This window comes from Aspergillus lucknowensis (genome assembly GCF_044049455.1).
Source record: "Aspergillus lucknowensis strain CBS 449.75 chromosome Unknown BJX67scaffold_55, whole genome shotgun sequence".
Classification (NCBI taxonomy): Eukaryota; Fungi; Ascomycota; class Eurotiomycetes; order Eurotiales; family Aspergillaceae; genus Aspergillus; species Aspergillus lucknowensis.
The window spans coordinates 119,347-133,146 of NW_027263599.1; the positions used below are offsets into that span (position 1 = coordinate 119,347).

Consider the following 13,800-nt stretch of genomic DNA (forward strand, 5'->3'; position numbering starts at 1 on the left):
ATTAAAAGCTCTGCTGACCGAGAAATGACAGGAGATTATCAACCTTGGGTGGACTCGGAAATGCACCCCGACAAAAAATCCCGAATCATATCTCCGAGTGGCAGCCTGAAAAGCCGTCCGCAGACGACGATTTTCGGGTCCATAAATTACGCCGCCGCACGCCCCCTCGTCTCCATCGGCAAGACGAGAAACACCAATCCCGCAACCATAAACAGCGCCGCCGAGATCCACACAGGCAAGTCAGTATCAACACCTACATACGCCGCAATAATCGGCGCCATGAGCCCTGACAACCGGTTAAACAGGGCGACGAGGCCATTCGCCGTTCCCCGAATTGGCGCGGGGAATAGCTCCGGTGTGTAAGAGTAGAGCAGCCCATAGACGAGGTTTTGGAAAAATGCAATTGCACACGTGAACCCCAAGACGCTAGCGCTCGTAGAGGCGCGCGTGAAGAGGAAGAGGAACACGCCTGTGCAGAGGCAGGCGAATGTCCCCGTGCCTTTGCGGCCTAGGTGTTTCAGGTCGACGGTGAAGCCGCCGAGGATGGAAGCCGGGATTCCGCATACGGCTTGGATTGCGTAGTTCCGGTATGTTTCGGCAGTCGAGGTGGCACCGTACTCAACGCCTTTGTTTGCAAGGTAAATTGGGATGAAGGAGTTGTATAAGGGGTAGGCCATGCCAATCGAGCACCAAAGAAAGAGCATCATGGACGTTGAGAGAGCGAGACGCGGGGTCGAGAAGAGTGCCTTAATTTTCTCTGGAGTGAACTTGGCCATTGTGCGATTGAAGATGGTTTTGGAGCCCGTGTTGGGCGCTGCAGGAGACGGCGCAGAATCCTCAAGTGCCAATTGCGCATCGATATCCTGAAAGTGAGTCACCGTGAGCCAAGTGGTCGTCCCATTTCGAGCCGCTACTTGTGAAACAACCTCGACAGCTTGTCTATCGAGACCTTTGCCGAGGAGGTATTTCGGGGTTTCATAAACCCTGAAGAACAGTCGAGCCAGAAACATTGTCAGTGTCAATCCACCAAATGTCCAGTACGAATATCGCCATCCGAGGTTGTCTTGGAATGTGCATTGCCCGGCTGGAGTATCTGACGGGCAGGAATAATTCGCAATCAATGGCCTAATGACCATATGAGTACAATCTTCAGGAAGGAACTAGGTATACGCCACTTACCAAGCAATGAGCGCAGCAACAGCTTGCCCAACCGACCAAAATGCGGACTGCATAGTCAGCAGGTACTGGTGGGTTGCCGGAATATACTCCAGAAAGATGGCACTATCAACCGGCTGATTGCCCCCAGTTCCCATTCCAATAAAAGCACAAAATACAGAAATAGCGACAAAATTGGGGCTTCCCGCACCTACCAGTCCCGCCACAGCCGATATCAAAAGAGTGGCATTGAATGCCAGACGCCGTCCAATGAAATCGGCCGTCATCGGCCACATGCTCGATCCCACAACCAGGCCAGCATACTTGGCTACAGAGAGCAAGGCGATGCGGTCGACGGAAAACTCAACCTGAACAGGTGGGCTAATGATAGTGATGGCTTGCATCCAAAACTATTCTACCGTCAGCATTTATATCATGTCAGGGTGTTCAAACGGGCGCTACGTTAAATAAACCATCCAAATCCCGTCAGCGCAAAGATCTTCCACTGGAACGATCCCATTCCAAGATCGATTAACGCCTCGTTTAGAATCGAGATTTTTCTTTCATACACCTCGTCTGCCCCTTGGGGGAGCGCTCGAGTGTCGATACCGTGGTAATTGACATGGCCGACTACAATATCCTTGTCTCCGAGCTCTGGCAGATTCGTCTCTCTCTTCTCATCCGCAGATGGCATTTTCGTCTCGGCATTAGCCATGGGGTCGGGTAACCGCTGTATTGCTCTATCAGCTTGCCAGATGAAAGAAGTTTGGTCGGCAGTTGCACGCGAGATGATCCTGTTAGCCTTGGGGGAGGAAGCTAGCTTTATAGTCCAAAAGGAGATTGTTTGAGAGAAGACCACCTATCTTGATACGACTTCGTCTGTTCTCGAAATTCGCCCGCATCTCCTGGCATGACCGGCTGAGGCCCATGTCACACGGGAGCGCTCCCGTCTGGGAAGTGAGGAGGTACTCCAACACAACTCTGGCATCAATGCGGGGATATACGAGGAAAATTGTGGGCTTTCTGCGTTCTCCACAGCGCGGCTACAATATCCCAAATCCGGTAAAGTCTGGACCTTCCCCAAGCGATTGCCGATAAGGTTTCGAACGTCCATGATGGCGGCTTGAATAGTTCATTTTCGGTATGGTGTTGCGCGTCCCATGTTAACTGGCGATGAGAAAGCCGGAGATCAAGAGCTATACCTCCAGGGGGGAGGCGGCTCGAATTACCGCGTTGAGGAATGGGATTCAGAGCCCGCGCTGTGCCCAACAGAGCATATATATATACATGTCCTGGTGACACTCCTATTAAAGTGGACCACAAGTAAGATTGTTCTCCAGGTATCATTCCAGAAATCTTTGCCCGTCGCTATCATCTCTGTTTATCATTATGTCTCCTCCAATCGCAATCGACCACCCTGAGGTCCGTGGGTCGTCGGGAAAGCCTTCCCAGCATGCTCCCCCGACTCAGTTTGATCAGGCGACGCATTTGGCGTTCTCGCCGCCGTCATCCGTCCTGAAGATGGAGGACTTGTGTCTGGAACCCACTGCGCTGTCCTCAGTAGCAACAACGGAGCCATTCCCGCTCCTATCACACGAGGCAGTCCTTCGACATCGGCAGGAACTTTTCAGTCGAGATGTCCTTGACAATTGCCTCCATCACACGCGCCCAGGATCCGTGCAGGTACGCGGGATGGCGCCGCGCTATGCGCCCTTCATCCATCAGTTTTGGCACTCGCCTGAGGTACTCAAAATTATCAGTGACATCGCGGGAGTGGAGCTCGTGCCTGTAATGGACTATGAAGTTAGCCATACCAACGTTCAACTTGGACCTGATGGCCTTGAAGGTGTTAGGAACACACCTGTGGAGCCGCCAGTTGCGACGGAGGAGGCGATCCTGGATTTCGAGAAGGATAAATCGAAGAAGCAGGAGGTCACAGACCAGACAACACCGATCATTGAGTGGCATAGGGACTCGCACCCCTTCGTTTGTGTTGTCATGTTGTCTGATGCCCGGCATATGACGGGGGGAGAGACCGAGCTGATGAAGGGTGACGGAACAACGTTGAAAGTGAAAGCTCCTCAGATGGTAAATTGAACTATATCCTCTTCACAACCACGCGGTGCCATCTAATCTTCTTGATAGGGCTGTGCCGTGCTCCTCCAAGGACGGTACATCACGCACACTGCAGCCCCGGTGACGAACATGCCCGAACGCGTCACAATCGTGACCTCATTTCGACCGAAGGATCCCACGCTTCTAGATGAGACGACAAATGCGAATGTCAGAAACAAATCGCATCTCTCAGAGTTGTACTATCAGTGGACGACCTACCGTTTGGACGTCTTGGCCGAACGCGCGCGAATCGCCGCCGATGCATTGCGAAAGCGATACGAGGAAAACGTTAAGAATTCAGATCCCGAGGGGAAGAGCGGCCTGTGTCGAGTTGAGACTGTAAGTGTTGCTGAAACGCGTAAATGGGCGGATGAACAGATTACCTACATCCAACAGACACTGTACGAGATGCGGCCGCTTGGAGAGTAATGTCAGTTTGACGGATTGTAATCTCCACTCAATCATTATGTCGATAATTATTTGAGTCCTCACCATTAGCCGAGTAGAATCACGCAGCCATTGTTATTCCTCATCCCCTGATCCTTAGCCATCCAGAATCTGAGGAGAAAATCTTTCACGCGCGCAAAGTGCTTCATATGAAACTGTCGTTCGAGAGTTCCCAAGCGGGATACAATATACACTCTCTCCATTCCGTCCCGAATCGTCAATTCTTTAGCAATAATACCAATTGGCCAGAGGAGAGTGTTTTCGTAAGATGAGCCTTCGGGTACTAACTTGACCAGTTGAACGGCCCATAAGGCGAGGCTGTTGCTGGATACCGCTTCTGGATATGCACTTGTTGCGCATTCCCTTTGTCTCTGGCGCCTGTAGGCCATGGCCGCGATTCGGTAGAGCCTCGAGACGAGCTTTTCGTCGATCAGTTCCGAGGGTGGTATGAGGTGTTCGATGCAGTGAACACAGGGATCCAACACTAGGAAGAAATCATCAAAGACCACTGTATTCTCCAAGTTTTGAGAGGACACAAGCGCAAAGCTGGGGAACCAGTCCAACCTCCCATCCCACGCGGCGATATCTGCATCCGTAACACTTGTATCGCCGGCGCTGATCCGAGCGATGAGACGGGGAAAGGTGAAGCGGTCCAGATTTGGGTCTTGCCAAATTTCTGGAATCATTGAAGGCATTTCGTCGAGGTAAAAATCCGAGAGAGTCGATGTTTCAAGCGACGTTGAGCGGACAAGGTCATTGTATAGGAACAAATTCAGGAGGAATTGGAAAACTCCGTTCCATGAGGAAGAAGCTGGTACACCAGCCCGAGGGCACAGCCGAGCAAAGAAACTCAGATGAGGCGACCAGTTCTCTTGCTCTTCACCTACGAGCTTCTCGTAGAGGAGCAATAACATGCAGCTGGCGAACAGGCCGATCGTATTCTCCCCGGTAATATCCCAAGTCGAGAGTTTATCCAGCTCAACTTCGGCCTGATTCAATTGCGTCAGGAGCTTCCGACATCCACGGAGGGCTTTCCGCCTCATCCTCAACATTGCCTCGCCCATAGCAAACGCTCCATTCTCCCACGTTTGGACGCCACTTAGAGCGAGCAGAGAGTCGAGCACCACGCGGCTTTTAGTAGATAGTGGGAGGATCACGGTCAGAAACGGATTTGTAGGACCGGAGAACGTCGGATAAGTCTTCGAAAATCTCTGGATGTAGTGATCGAGCAACAAAAACTCGTCGCGTTCAAGTTCAAAGGGCCATTCTGAAAGGCTTCTGCGTATGAGGTTCGAGGAATCGCCACCCGGAAGACTATCAGAGGCCTCCATTTCCAAAGGCACGGTATCCTCCGCCACTCGGCGCTCCATCTCATTGGGTTGCCGTGAAGACCTCCGTACGGTTGATCCCCTTCTCTTCATCGCGTCTCTTCGGGAGTCATCCTCCCATACGAGCCGAACGTCACGCTCGCATGGCAGGCCCAGTCGACTACAGTTCCCACACGGAGCATCGGTGCCGTCACATTTTTTCTTCCTGTCTTGTGTTATCAATACTGCAAGGACGGGGGTAGCCCGCTCTACCTTCTTCTGCAGGTCCAACAACCGTCTCGGGATCTGCGATGCCGCTGCTCTGAGTCCATTTGTGTAATGAGATGACGGAATCCGTCTTGAACTGATAGAATGATGAGATTGCTCCGCTGAGTGTTGTCGTGTTGGAGACTCAGTTTGGGAAGTACTTGGACGTGAAACGCGCTACGCCAAATCCAGCAAACAATTCCCGGCCCAGGCCACGAGGCATGCCACGTGAGGCTCGCCACGGTGAGTCCCCGCACCCAGACATGTTTCTATATGTGAGACCAAACAGATACGACCTTTCTGTCCCCGCCGAACATCCGTCGGTCGTCAACTCTCATACAATGGCAGCACAACCAGAGATATATTTCTGCGAACCAACCCGCTATGTCCCGAACAGTCAACTACCTGTGCTTGTATATCGAGACGTCCTCTCAAAGCCATACGACGAAGAAACCATACAGACTCAACTGGAAGGCAACAGATGGCTGAAAGGTGTGAGTTCAAGATCGATATCCCCCCCGGTTTCAGGCCCAGGTTTAACAGATTCAGGGCATCTGGGGAGCGATTCCCCGACACCATTTCCACCCGAATACTCACGAATGCTATGGTTCGTCTCTGTGTCCCTTGACCAAGAGTTTGCCTGCTGACTTCAGATACGAAGCCGTCTTCCAGGGATCATCTACCCTCCTCATCGGCGCCGGACCCCTCGATGACATTGATAAGGGACAAACGATCCACGTGAAAGTCGGCGACGTGATCATACTCCCAGCAGGGGTCTCTCACTGCTCAAAGGATTTCGAGGGCGATTACCGCTATATGGGTGTCTATCCTGAAGTAAGCTCTTCACTACCCCGAAAATCCTAGACGCGGAACTGATACGTGCACCGGTTAGGGCGCGCCAAAGTGGAAGAATGAGTACTGCAAAGACGAGTCGCGGTACCAGTCCATAAAGGAGGAAGCTGGAGCTGTTCCTGTTCCGGAGTGGGATCCTGTTGGGGGTTATCATGGACCACTGTGGACTCTTTGGAATCGTGCGACGGCTTGACCTGAGAATTCTCATTCCCCAGATTATTCTGCGTCTCGAATAACTTTTTCTTTTGTTGTATTGATTGAGTGGGTCATCGAAGCCCAGCCATGTATATATACTCTCGCGGTGGCACAGCTAGAGCACAAGGGAGCTAAGTCAATAAGTTCATCAATGCAAAGGACTTACTTTCAATGTCCTGTCCCTCTTGCTATATCCCTCGCCCGACTTGACCCCCAAACTGCCTCCGTCCCAACGGCCCAAATACAAAATGTCCAATGAACCAATCTGGCGCCTTCCAATGAACGCCTCATAAACATCGCAACATGCCTACCCTTAGAGTCCGACATCAATGCCCTCATTCTCACACACCCCGGATTCCACGCCCTCCTCAACAAAACCCCCTACACCCACAAAGTCGTGTACTCAGAGAGCTCAGCCCCCCTCTGGGAAAGGTCAAACATCACTTGCCGTAGCAGCTGCAGCAGATAGTAGAGCTTATGTTGATCTCTTCTCAATTATGGAGCTTATTTAGAGGCCGAGAATGAGGATGATCAAAACACTACTGGCCGCGGCGGCTGTATCAGGTAGCGGAGCCTGTGTCGAGCTTCTTATCAACCGCGGTCCTGGAATAGAGGCAAGAGATAAGAAGCACAGGACGCCGCTAAGTCTTGCTGTTTATCACTCCCACACGACTTGTGCGATAGTTCTCATGGATCACCATGCCAATATCGAGGCCAAAGATGAAAATTATTGCTTGTCCCTGCTTGTTGCGTGCTCGGGGCCCATGCCCACGAGGTATCGTTTCGAGATAATAGAGTTGCTCCTCGAGGCCGGCGCTAAAGTTGAGTCGGGGGAACTCTGGCGGCCGGCCAGCACTTGAGCTGGCGAATGTATGGCACCCATCTGGTACGGTTTTGCTTCAGAATTATGGTGCTAATGTCTAGGTTTTGGAACGATAGGCGAGTCGGCTTCGATGCCCAGCATACTTCATGCGCAGAGTGAGCTATCTAGGATCGTAGACGCTATTCAGCAGCATAGTGTATTCTAAATTCCTCTCTATCTTGCCGAGTTTCAAGCAAGTCATGTAATCTCCCTGGCCGCGCCATTGGCTGGTCAGGCAGTATACACCTGGCATGCCGGACCCCGTTTAGTTGGATCTACGCAGCCTCCCTTGCCCTACTACTTTTCTCGCAGCAAATTCAATGAATTATTCTTTTAGAAATGTATTATTTGGCTTCAAGAAGCTATATACAGATATAATCAAGCCAAATTACTCCTACGGAGGCCCGTATTTCCGTCGCTGGTCCCGCAACCATGCTCGAAAATTGGGAGAGCCGACGGGTAACCAGTCCGTGAGTTGATGGCATTGAATCGGCCTCCTGACGTCCTCGCCCTCTCTTTTCAACGTACTGCTGCCATTAGCATTCTCCCAAGTATAAAGTTTCGGATGTCCAGCATCTGTGAAATGGACCATGTCACTTCCGGTCCTAAGCTGTTCAAGGTACAAATACTCCAGCTTGGAGATATCAGATGTAATATAATCAAAAATAGACTGGAACGTTCCAAGTACCATAGTCACAGCCTCAATGGAGAGACGGCGGAGAAAAGGAGCCGCCTTAACAAAAGCTGATAGATCAATCTCCGTGAGAAATACACCGCGGAGTATACATTCCTCCAACGGAGGGAGGAGGGTAGTACCCAGGCCAGCCACGCGCTGAAAGAGCCGTTCATTTGGAATTCTCGAGAGCGGGTACCCAAGGTTTACTCGGCGGTGGAGGATGTCCAGGTATGTGATGTTCTCGCAGGCCTGTATTAAACCTGCTAGGCCGGTGAAGTTGCAATCATTGCATGCCTGCCTTGCAGCCTCTTCCAGGGCGCGGCCCTCGTCATCTGTGGCACCATCGTAGTCCAAATCTCCGGTGAGAATAGCTTCCAGCTCTGCGTCGAACATGCGTTCCGAAACACTGATAGATAGGGACTTCAAAGAGCAAAGTGTTTTGCTAAGTCCCTTGGCGTGATAGTCTATTCTACTGAGCTCGTTGCCGGCGATACTGCACCGGAGTTGCCTGTTAAATATGTTCATGCTCTCTATTTCCAGGTTACTTCCCTGCAACGCCGAGAAGGTAATTCGAGCTGTCTCGGCGGCCGTCTGCCAGATAGGCCTCTGTGGTCCACCATCAATGGGAGCGAGTTCGTCCTTCGAATCCGGTGAACAGACAATGACTTCAAGAGACAACGAGCGTAGCTTTCGGAAAGTTCCATTTGCCGCTATATTTTTGAATGCATTTCCGAGGAGATGGACCAGCCGCTCCGGCAGATTTTCTGGATTTGCTTCAAAAGTTTTGGCGTCATTGACGATTCCGACGAGCGTCAAGTCGGAGATCTCACATCCGAGCCAACCGTGCTGCGTTATGGCTACGAGACGTTCAAGCTCGGGACCAACGACTTTGACGCATTTGGATCGGAAGTAGGATCTGAAGATCCCGTGTCTCACTTTTGAACAAAGGCATCGGCTGGCCAGGCGGAGGTTGCCGGCATCTGTCACATCTAGAAGGATGGTGATGCTCTCGACAATTTCGGGAGGGCAGCCCTCTAGACCACCTGCAACGCTCATTGTGTCTGCCGAAGTTGGCAGTGGTGAACGCTCAATGGGGGGCTGGAGATATTTTCCACGTGGGGTTGGGCGGAGGACGCACGTGACGGGGATAGACTCGAAGTCTAACCTTTTTTCGGCTGGATGACATGGGCAGAGCAAGGGAGTGGAGCCATGAAGTATAAACTTTCCAGGGTTGCTGAAGGACTCATTCTGGCTGACAAAATTTAACTCTAGACATTTGTGAGGCTTGACAGTAAACTATTTTACATCCTCCCAGATATTAATGCCTTTGTAACTGGATCCGTCAATTATAATCTCCCGGCAACAAGTAACCACGGCGGACAGTCCTTGCCATGTATGTTCCAGAGGACACTCGTATGTTTCCCCCCGTGAGTTGCTTCCTGGTGACCATATGGAGGTGCTTGCATTCCCACCTCCAATTCCACGATGAACTAGGCACTGGCCGTTCAAGTTATTGCCACAATAATTGTGGCGAGTTCCCGCATGTGGCAGCTACTGGCTCTGCATCTTGGATCATTGGAAGGTTGTCATTCGAGAGATCCTTGAAACCTCGCGCTCAGATACACGTGCGGCCAGAAGGCGGTAATGTAGGACAAAATGAAGAACACCAGAACGCTGCCAAACCGCAAATGGTCTTCATGAAATAAGTTGGAGGGTCCAGATGGGGTCAAAACTATGTAAGGCTTTGAGTCCAAGCTAATCTGGGGTTGCTGAGATACTCGATGTAGCCCGGGATTATCAACGCGAAGCTGAGAAAGATCCGGTGGCGATCTTGCGACACAATTAGAACACTGTATTTTCTGAATTAATCAAAGCCTGAAGTTGTAAACGACGGAGGCTAGCGACTCACTGGTCCTTTAGGCCCGGTAATAGAGTAGCACGGCTGCCCAGAAGCAAGGTCACCAGTTCAGCTGCCTCTTGCCGCTGGATGCTTGGTCCATCCACCATGAGTAGCCGGCACTCGGCTTCGACTATTGCCGATACTGGTTCAAGCGGTAATCCGACAGGTTAGCTCCTCCTCCGCGGGTTCTTCTGCTGACACCACGCAGCACCGCATATTGGATCTCTGTGGTACAAGAGCCAGAGTCCATGATCTCTTCCTTTGGATTATGGATGGTCCGCCCAAGCGGCCGAGCCTTTTGGAGGAGGAATCTGAGTTCTCGCAGGTTCCTGGGCACCTTAAAACCTGGCACCTTGGTGAGTGGAAAGGCTGCTGCTCTTCTCCCAGAGAGGGTATTGGCGCTTGCTGATGCTTGCATTGTGAGGTTGTTCTGTAGATTGGCTAACGCTGCAAACTATGTCGGGGAACGAGGGGTGGTGGAATAGAACTGTATCAACAGAACTGATGTTACGAGGCCTGTCATGGCCGCTAGAAATATTATTGTGGGTGTCCTGGTGCTATGCCCTTATTCCCTCAATTCCCTCGCTCATACGCGGGCATCGCACACAGGCTTTGTGTTTGTCGCCGCCAAAGTTTTTCATTCCATGTTTACCTTTTCTCTCTCTGGGTCAACCAACTTTCTGCACCGTCTTGTGACTCAAACCAAACTCAAATTGGGCGAGATGTCTCTCCGCAAGTTATGGCACAATATGCTACGGATTCCTCGACGACATCGCCATAAAAGAGGGACGATTCTTGACACCCCGACACCAGCCACCGACCCTGAAACCCAGGACAACGAGATGGAATCGCAAGAAAACAACCTCCCAAGGAACTTCGCCCAAATGAATGAGATTCTACTGAAGCATCGAGAGAACAGGAAGGGAGCGTCGCGACTCATGAGGGAGATCACCCGCCGCCTCATCAACCACCCATTTGATACAGTGCCCCCAACATTCTTCAGACCATTGAAGATCAGTTTCGAGCGACTCGTGCTCCGCTCCGATGGCACCTATGATCATGGCAGTCCCTTCTTCCGGCCACAGATGGTCGCCTGGGTGCTCGCCAACCCACTCGATACAGATGATCCACTTGTCGAAGAGGAGATCCAGCATAATGAGAGATTCTGGCCCCGTCACGACCGAGACTCGGCCAACGATCCGGACAACGACGACGGTGCGCAGACACTGGCCTGTGAATTGGGGATCCAGTTCGGGGAGCATGCCAGACTTCCGAATGACAGTGGCTCTCTCGAGAGGCTTTCAGGGTGGGATTCAACGTGTGTCTTACTCCACCCTTCCATTCCATATTCCCACGGTTAACTTACTTCATCTCACGACAAATCATATCTAACCATAGCCTACCTAGATATCTCCACGACAAAATACTACGAGGCGGATACATTCCCCACCCAGTCCTCGCCGCCGCCAAGGATGTCAGCAACCCCCGTGCCCCCTGGGCCACCGAAATCAACTCCGTGTGGCAGCGAGACCCCGAAATCGATCACCACAACCCTCACATTATCATCGTGTTAGAGCATGGCCACACGTCCGAGCCTGAGCTACTCCGGTCTGAGCTGCTGATTGCGTTGGTAATAATGAAGACGCGGATGAGGGTATACGAGGACCATGAGATCACGCCGGTATGTTTTGTACCCCTCCCTCCCTCAACAACACTTTAATCTAGTGTCGATTATGATGCACTAACTATTAATTTTATTCCCCAAAGGTTATGGTAGTTTCCTGCTTTAATGGCACAAAGGCTCGCATCGTTCAGGCTCATGTTGCTGCCGATCAGTTCCATGTGTACAAAAGCGACATTTACGAGTTCAATTCGCCCCAGGCACGCGAGGAGAATATGCCCCTGTTCATGAGCTACTTTTCCAGTCAGCCAGCCGGAGATCTGAAGGTGTTGCAGAAGGAGCCGGCGGAGGAGCCGGTGGAGGAGGATAACGCCTAGGCGATGGAACGCAATGTGGATTGATTGTACCAGACGGAGAAGACCAGCAGGCACCCCTGGAGTGAGCATTTCAGGCTATTCTGAAAGAATCAGAGCGCGTGTATGTCCGAATCTACGTTGAATTTGCTCCTATTAGATAATTCAAGAATAGCTGCCCCGTGTTTGTGAAACAGGTGTAAATGGCCCAAGTTAGGGCTTGAATTCGGGCGATTCAAGTGCTCCACTACCCAAAGGATCACTCCGTCCACCAAGAGGATTATCCCGCCCAACCCATGCAATTGCTCTGCTATAGAGATATCACCATTAAAGGTGAGGACCCTCGAAACCCTCAATGTGTAAAAAAGCCGAAACAGAATTCGGAAAACCATTCCCAAACAAAGCGGAAATACTCTAAAGAAAGGTACACGGTCAGTATACTGTGGACTTTCCTGGCTAAATCAGTAAGGGGGGAGCTGTCAACACCATCCAAAAAGCTAAACATACACCAGCCATGAGGGAACTGTACAAGGCTATCACTTGGAAAGGAACAATATTTCTTCTAAAAGCTGGCCACAGGCGAATGCCTCGGAGCACATTTGTACCCTCGTCAACAGGTATTTTCAATCTCTAGTAGCTCTACGGAGGGGTATTTTTGTCTTCTAGTGTTTACGGCTGTAGACCTCACGATACAGTAACTTCAAGGCTCTTATGACCCCCGGATATAATATAATCGATCGAATCACCCCGCTTTATTAGCTTGATTGTAGCTCCAGGGAACGCAGAAGAGAATGACACTGTAAATACAATCAAGATTGACCTTGAACAATCGAACCAACAACTTGTGTGAAGAAGAGAGAGGGGGTTTAAACATGGAAAAAAAAAACAAAGTCTCCAGCCAGCACAACACAGCACAACACTTCTCCGAACAAATATCGGGTTTTATCCATCCACTAAGCAGGCTCACCGTGGAGCGGGAACGCGGCCTTGCAGGCCTCAACAGCTTGAAGTCCATTGCTAATGTCCGTGCAGATATGTTGGTTCTCCCAGATACTGTAGGCGCCATTCGCATACAAGAAGGTAAAGTCGCCTGCTCCAAGGTCAAAGTTCACCTCAGTGACGGTGAGGACATATTCCAGGAAGTTCTCCATGATGACATAGGGGATGGCGCAGTTGCCGTCGTCGTGTGGATCGTACACCCCGCGTATCGTGCAGGTGTGGTCGTAGAGGATGAATGCATTGTTGCCGACAACTCCAGCAAATGCCTGGCCGCCGTTGAAGGTTGGCACGCCAACCATGGTGTTTTCCATGGCAAAGGTCCACGAGCCTTCGCCCTGGGGCTTGCAGAGGAATTCGTTGGTTTCAACCACGCTTTCGCCCTCTGCGAGTTGGTTGGCGAGTTGGCATTCTGCTTGGACGAGAGCCGGGACGGCAAGAAGTGGGAGGAGGGTAGAAAGAAGTCGATACATGGTGTTTAGATAGTGGGATAGGATTTCAGATGCGATGAGATGGATGATGAGATGGATGATGAGGGAAGGTCTGTCCTGGCTACAGCACTCCCATCGCTACTTTGTCTCAATATTTATACCTTTCGCATGGCTTGGCGACATCGATATCAATTCCTTGCTTTGTCCTTCTCTCGGACGATCTTTCATACTTTGACGCATGAGAACTGCAGGGATGGAGTCGCTCCATTGGGGGCCGTGATACGAAACGCGATAAGATCGCCAGTAGCCACCCAGTCTAATGACCATCCTCCAATGGAGAGTCGCCACTCCACTCAAAAGGGTCCAACCTGCCGCGTGAAGAGCTATTCTGGTCGGCAATGAGCCGGTGAGTGTCCTCAGACGCCGGGGCGGCTGAAGGTGGCGGTGCGGCTGGCTTCAAGCCATTGGCTGCATCGTATGGTTGGCACGGCAAAGAATCCTTTGTTGATCGCCCCCAACAAATCACATTCTCTGGTTTGGCAGATCTATACAGAGCACTGCTCCCCAGTCCAACAGCACAGCGATGGACTCCAAAAAGATGGCTTCTCAGCGGCACATTAGGC

At 51.3% G+C, this 13,800-nt stretch overlaps 7 protein-coding genes across 7 annotated transcripts; 3 read left to right on the forward strand and 4 right to left on the reverse strand.

Annotated features, from left to right (window-relative positions):
• Positions 1-10: 10 nt before the first annotated feature.
• Positions 11-1,849, reverse strand: BJX67DRAFT_390754 (MFS transporter; the record flags this gene model as incomplete). The annotated part of the gene is made up of 3 exons (XM_071034676.1): positions 11-1,125; positions 1,180-1,536; positions 1,629-1,849. The coding sequence occupies 3 exons, from the start codon at positions 1,847-1,849 to the stop codon at positions 147-149; spliced, it is 1,557 nt and encodes a 518-aa protein (XP_070882168.1). The 3' UTR covers positions 11-146.
• A 695-nt stretch (positions 1,850-2,544) lies between these two features.
• Positions 2,545-3,699, forward strand: BJX67DRAFT_374752 (uncharacterized protein; the record flags this gene model as incomplete). Its single annotated transcript, XM_071031592.1, has 2 exons — positions 2,545-3,243; positions 3,301-3,699. The coding sequence occupies 2 exons, from the start codon at positions 2,545-2,547 to the stop codon at positions 3,697-3,699; spliced, it is 1,098 nt and encodes a 365-aa protein (XP_070882169.1).
• Positions 3,700-3,764: 65 nt separating this feature from the next.
• On the reverse strand, positions 3,765-5,373 carry BJX67DRAFT_390761 (Zn(II)2Cys6 transcription factor; the record flags this gene model as incomplete). The annotated part of the gene is made up of 2 exons (XM_071034677.1): positions 5,298-5,373; positions 3,765-5,250 (listed from the first exon to the last, which is right to left on the reverse strand). Exons 1-2 carry the CDS (start codon positions 5,354-5,356, stop codon positions 3,765-3,767), a joined length of 1,545 nt encoding a protein of 514 aa, XP_070882170.1. The 5' UTR covers positions 5,357-5,373.
• Positions 5,374-5,587: 214 nt separating this feature from the next.
• On the forward strand, positions 5,588-6,502 carry BJX67DRAFT_266650 (cupin domain-containing protein). The gene is made up of 4 exons (XM_071026440.1): positions 5,588-5,785; positions 5,841-5,898; positions 5,953-6,125; positions 6,184-6,502. Exons 1-4 carry the CDS (start codon positions 5,633-5,635, stop codon positions 6,334-6,336), a joined length of 537 nt encoding a protein of 178 aa, XP_070882171.1. The 5' UTR covers positions 5,588-5,632; the 3' UTR covers positions 6,337-6,502.
• Positions 6,503-7,594: 1,092 nt separating this feature from the next.
• On the reverse strand, positions 7,595-8,946 carry BJX67DRAFT_390763 (F-box domain protein; the record flags this gene model as incomplete). Its single annotated transcript, XM_071034678.1, has 1 exon — positions 7,595-8,946. The coding sequence occupies exon 1, from the start codon at positions 8,930-8,932 to the stop codon at positions 7,595-7,597; it is 1,338 nt and encodes a 445-aa protein (XP_070882172.1). The 5' UTR covers positions 8,933-8,946.
• A 1,552-nt stretch (positions 8,947-10,498) lies between these two features.
• BJX67DRAFT_384938 (uncharacterized protein) lies at positions 10,499-11,774 on the forward strand (the record flags this gene model as incomplete). The annotated part of the gene is made up of 3 exons (XM_071033760.1): positions 10,499-11,094; positions 11,184-11,457; positions 11,544-11,774. The coding sequence occupies 3 exons, from the start codon at positions 10,499-10,501 to the stop codon at positions 11,772-11,774; spliced, it is 1,101 nt and encodes a 366-aa protein (XP_070882173.1).
• Positions 11,775-12,642: 868 nt separating this feature from the next.
• On the reverse strand, positions 12,643-13,078 carry BJX67DRAFT_364434 (uncharacterized protein). The gene has a single exon (XM_071030190.1). The coding sequence runs from the start codon at positions 13,058-13,060 to the stop codon at positions 12,704-12,706; it is 357 nt and encodes a 118-aa protein (XP_070882174.1). The 5' UTR covers positions 13,061-13,078; the 3' UTR covers positions 12,643-12,703.
• Positions 13,079-13,800: the final 722 nt, after the last annotated feature.

Excerpts from the sequence above, each read along its gene's own strand:
- BJX67DRAFT_266650 (XM_071026440.1), top strand. The coding sequence starts at position 5,633 with ATGGCAGCACAACCAGAGATATATTTCTGCGAACCAACCCGCTATGTC. Across the intron at positions 5,786-5,840 it reads GCAACAGATGGCTGAAAGGT|GGCATCTGGGGAGCGATTCC; the intron begins GTGAGTTCAAGA and ends TAACAGATTCAG. Across the intron at positions 6,126-6,183 it reads ATATGGGTGTCTATCCTGAA|GGCGCGCCAAAGTGGAAGAA; the intron begins GTAAGCTCTTCA and ends TGCACCGGTTAG.
- BJX67DRAFT_364434 (XM_071030190.1), bottom strand. The coding sequence starts at position 13,060 with ATGGAAAACACCATGGTTGGCGTGCCAACCTTCAACGGCGGCCAGGCA.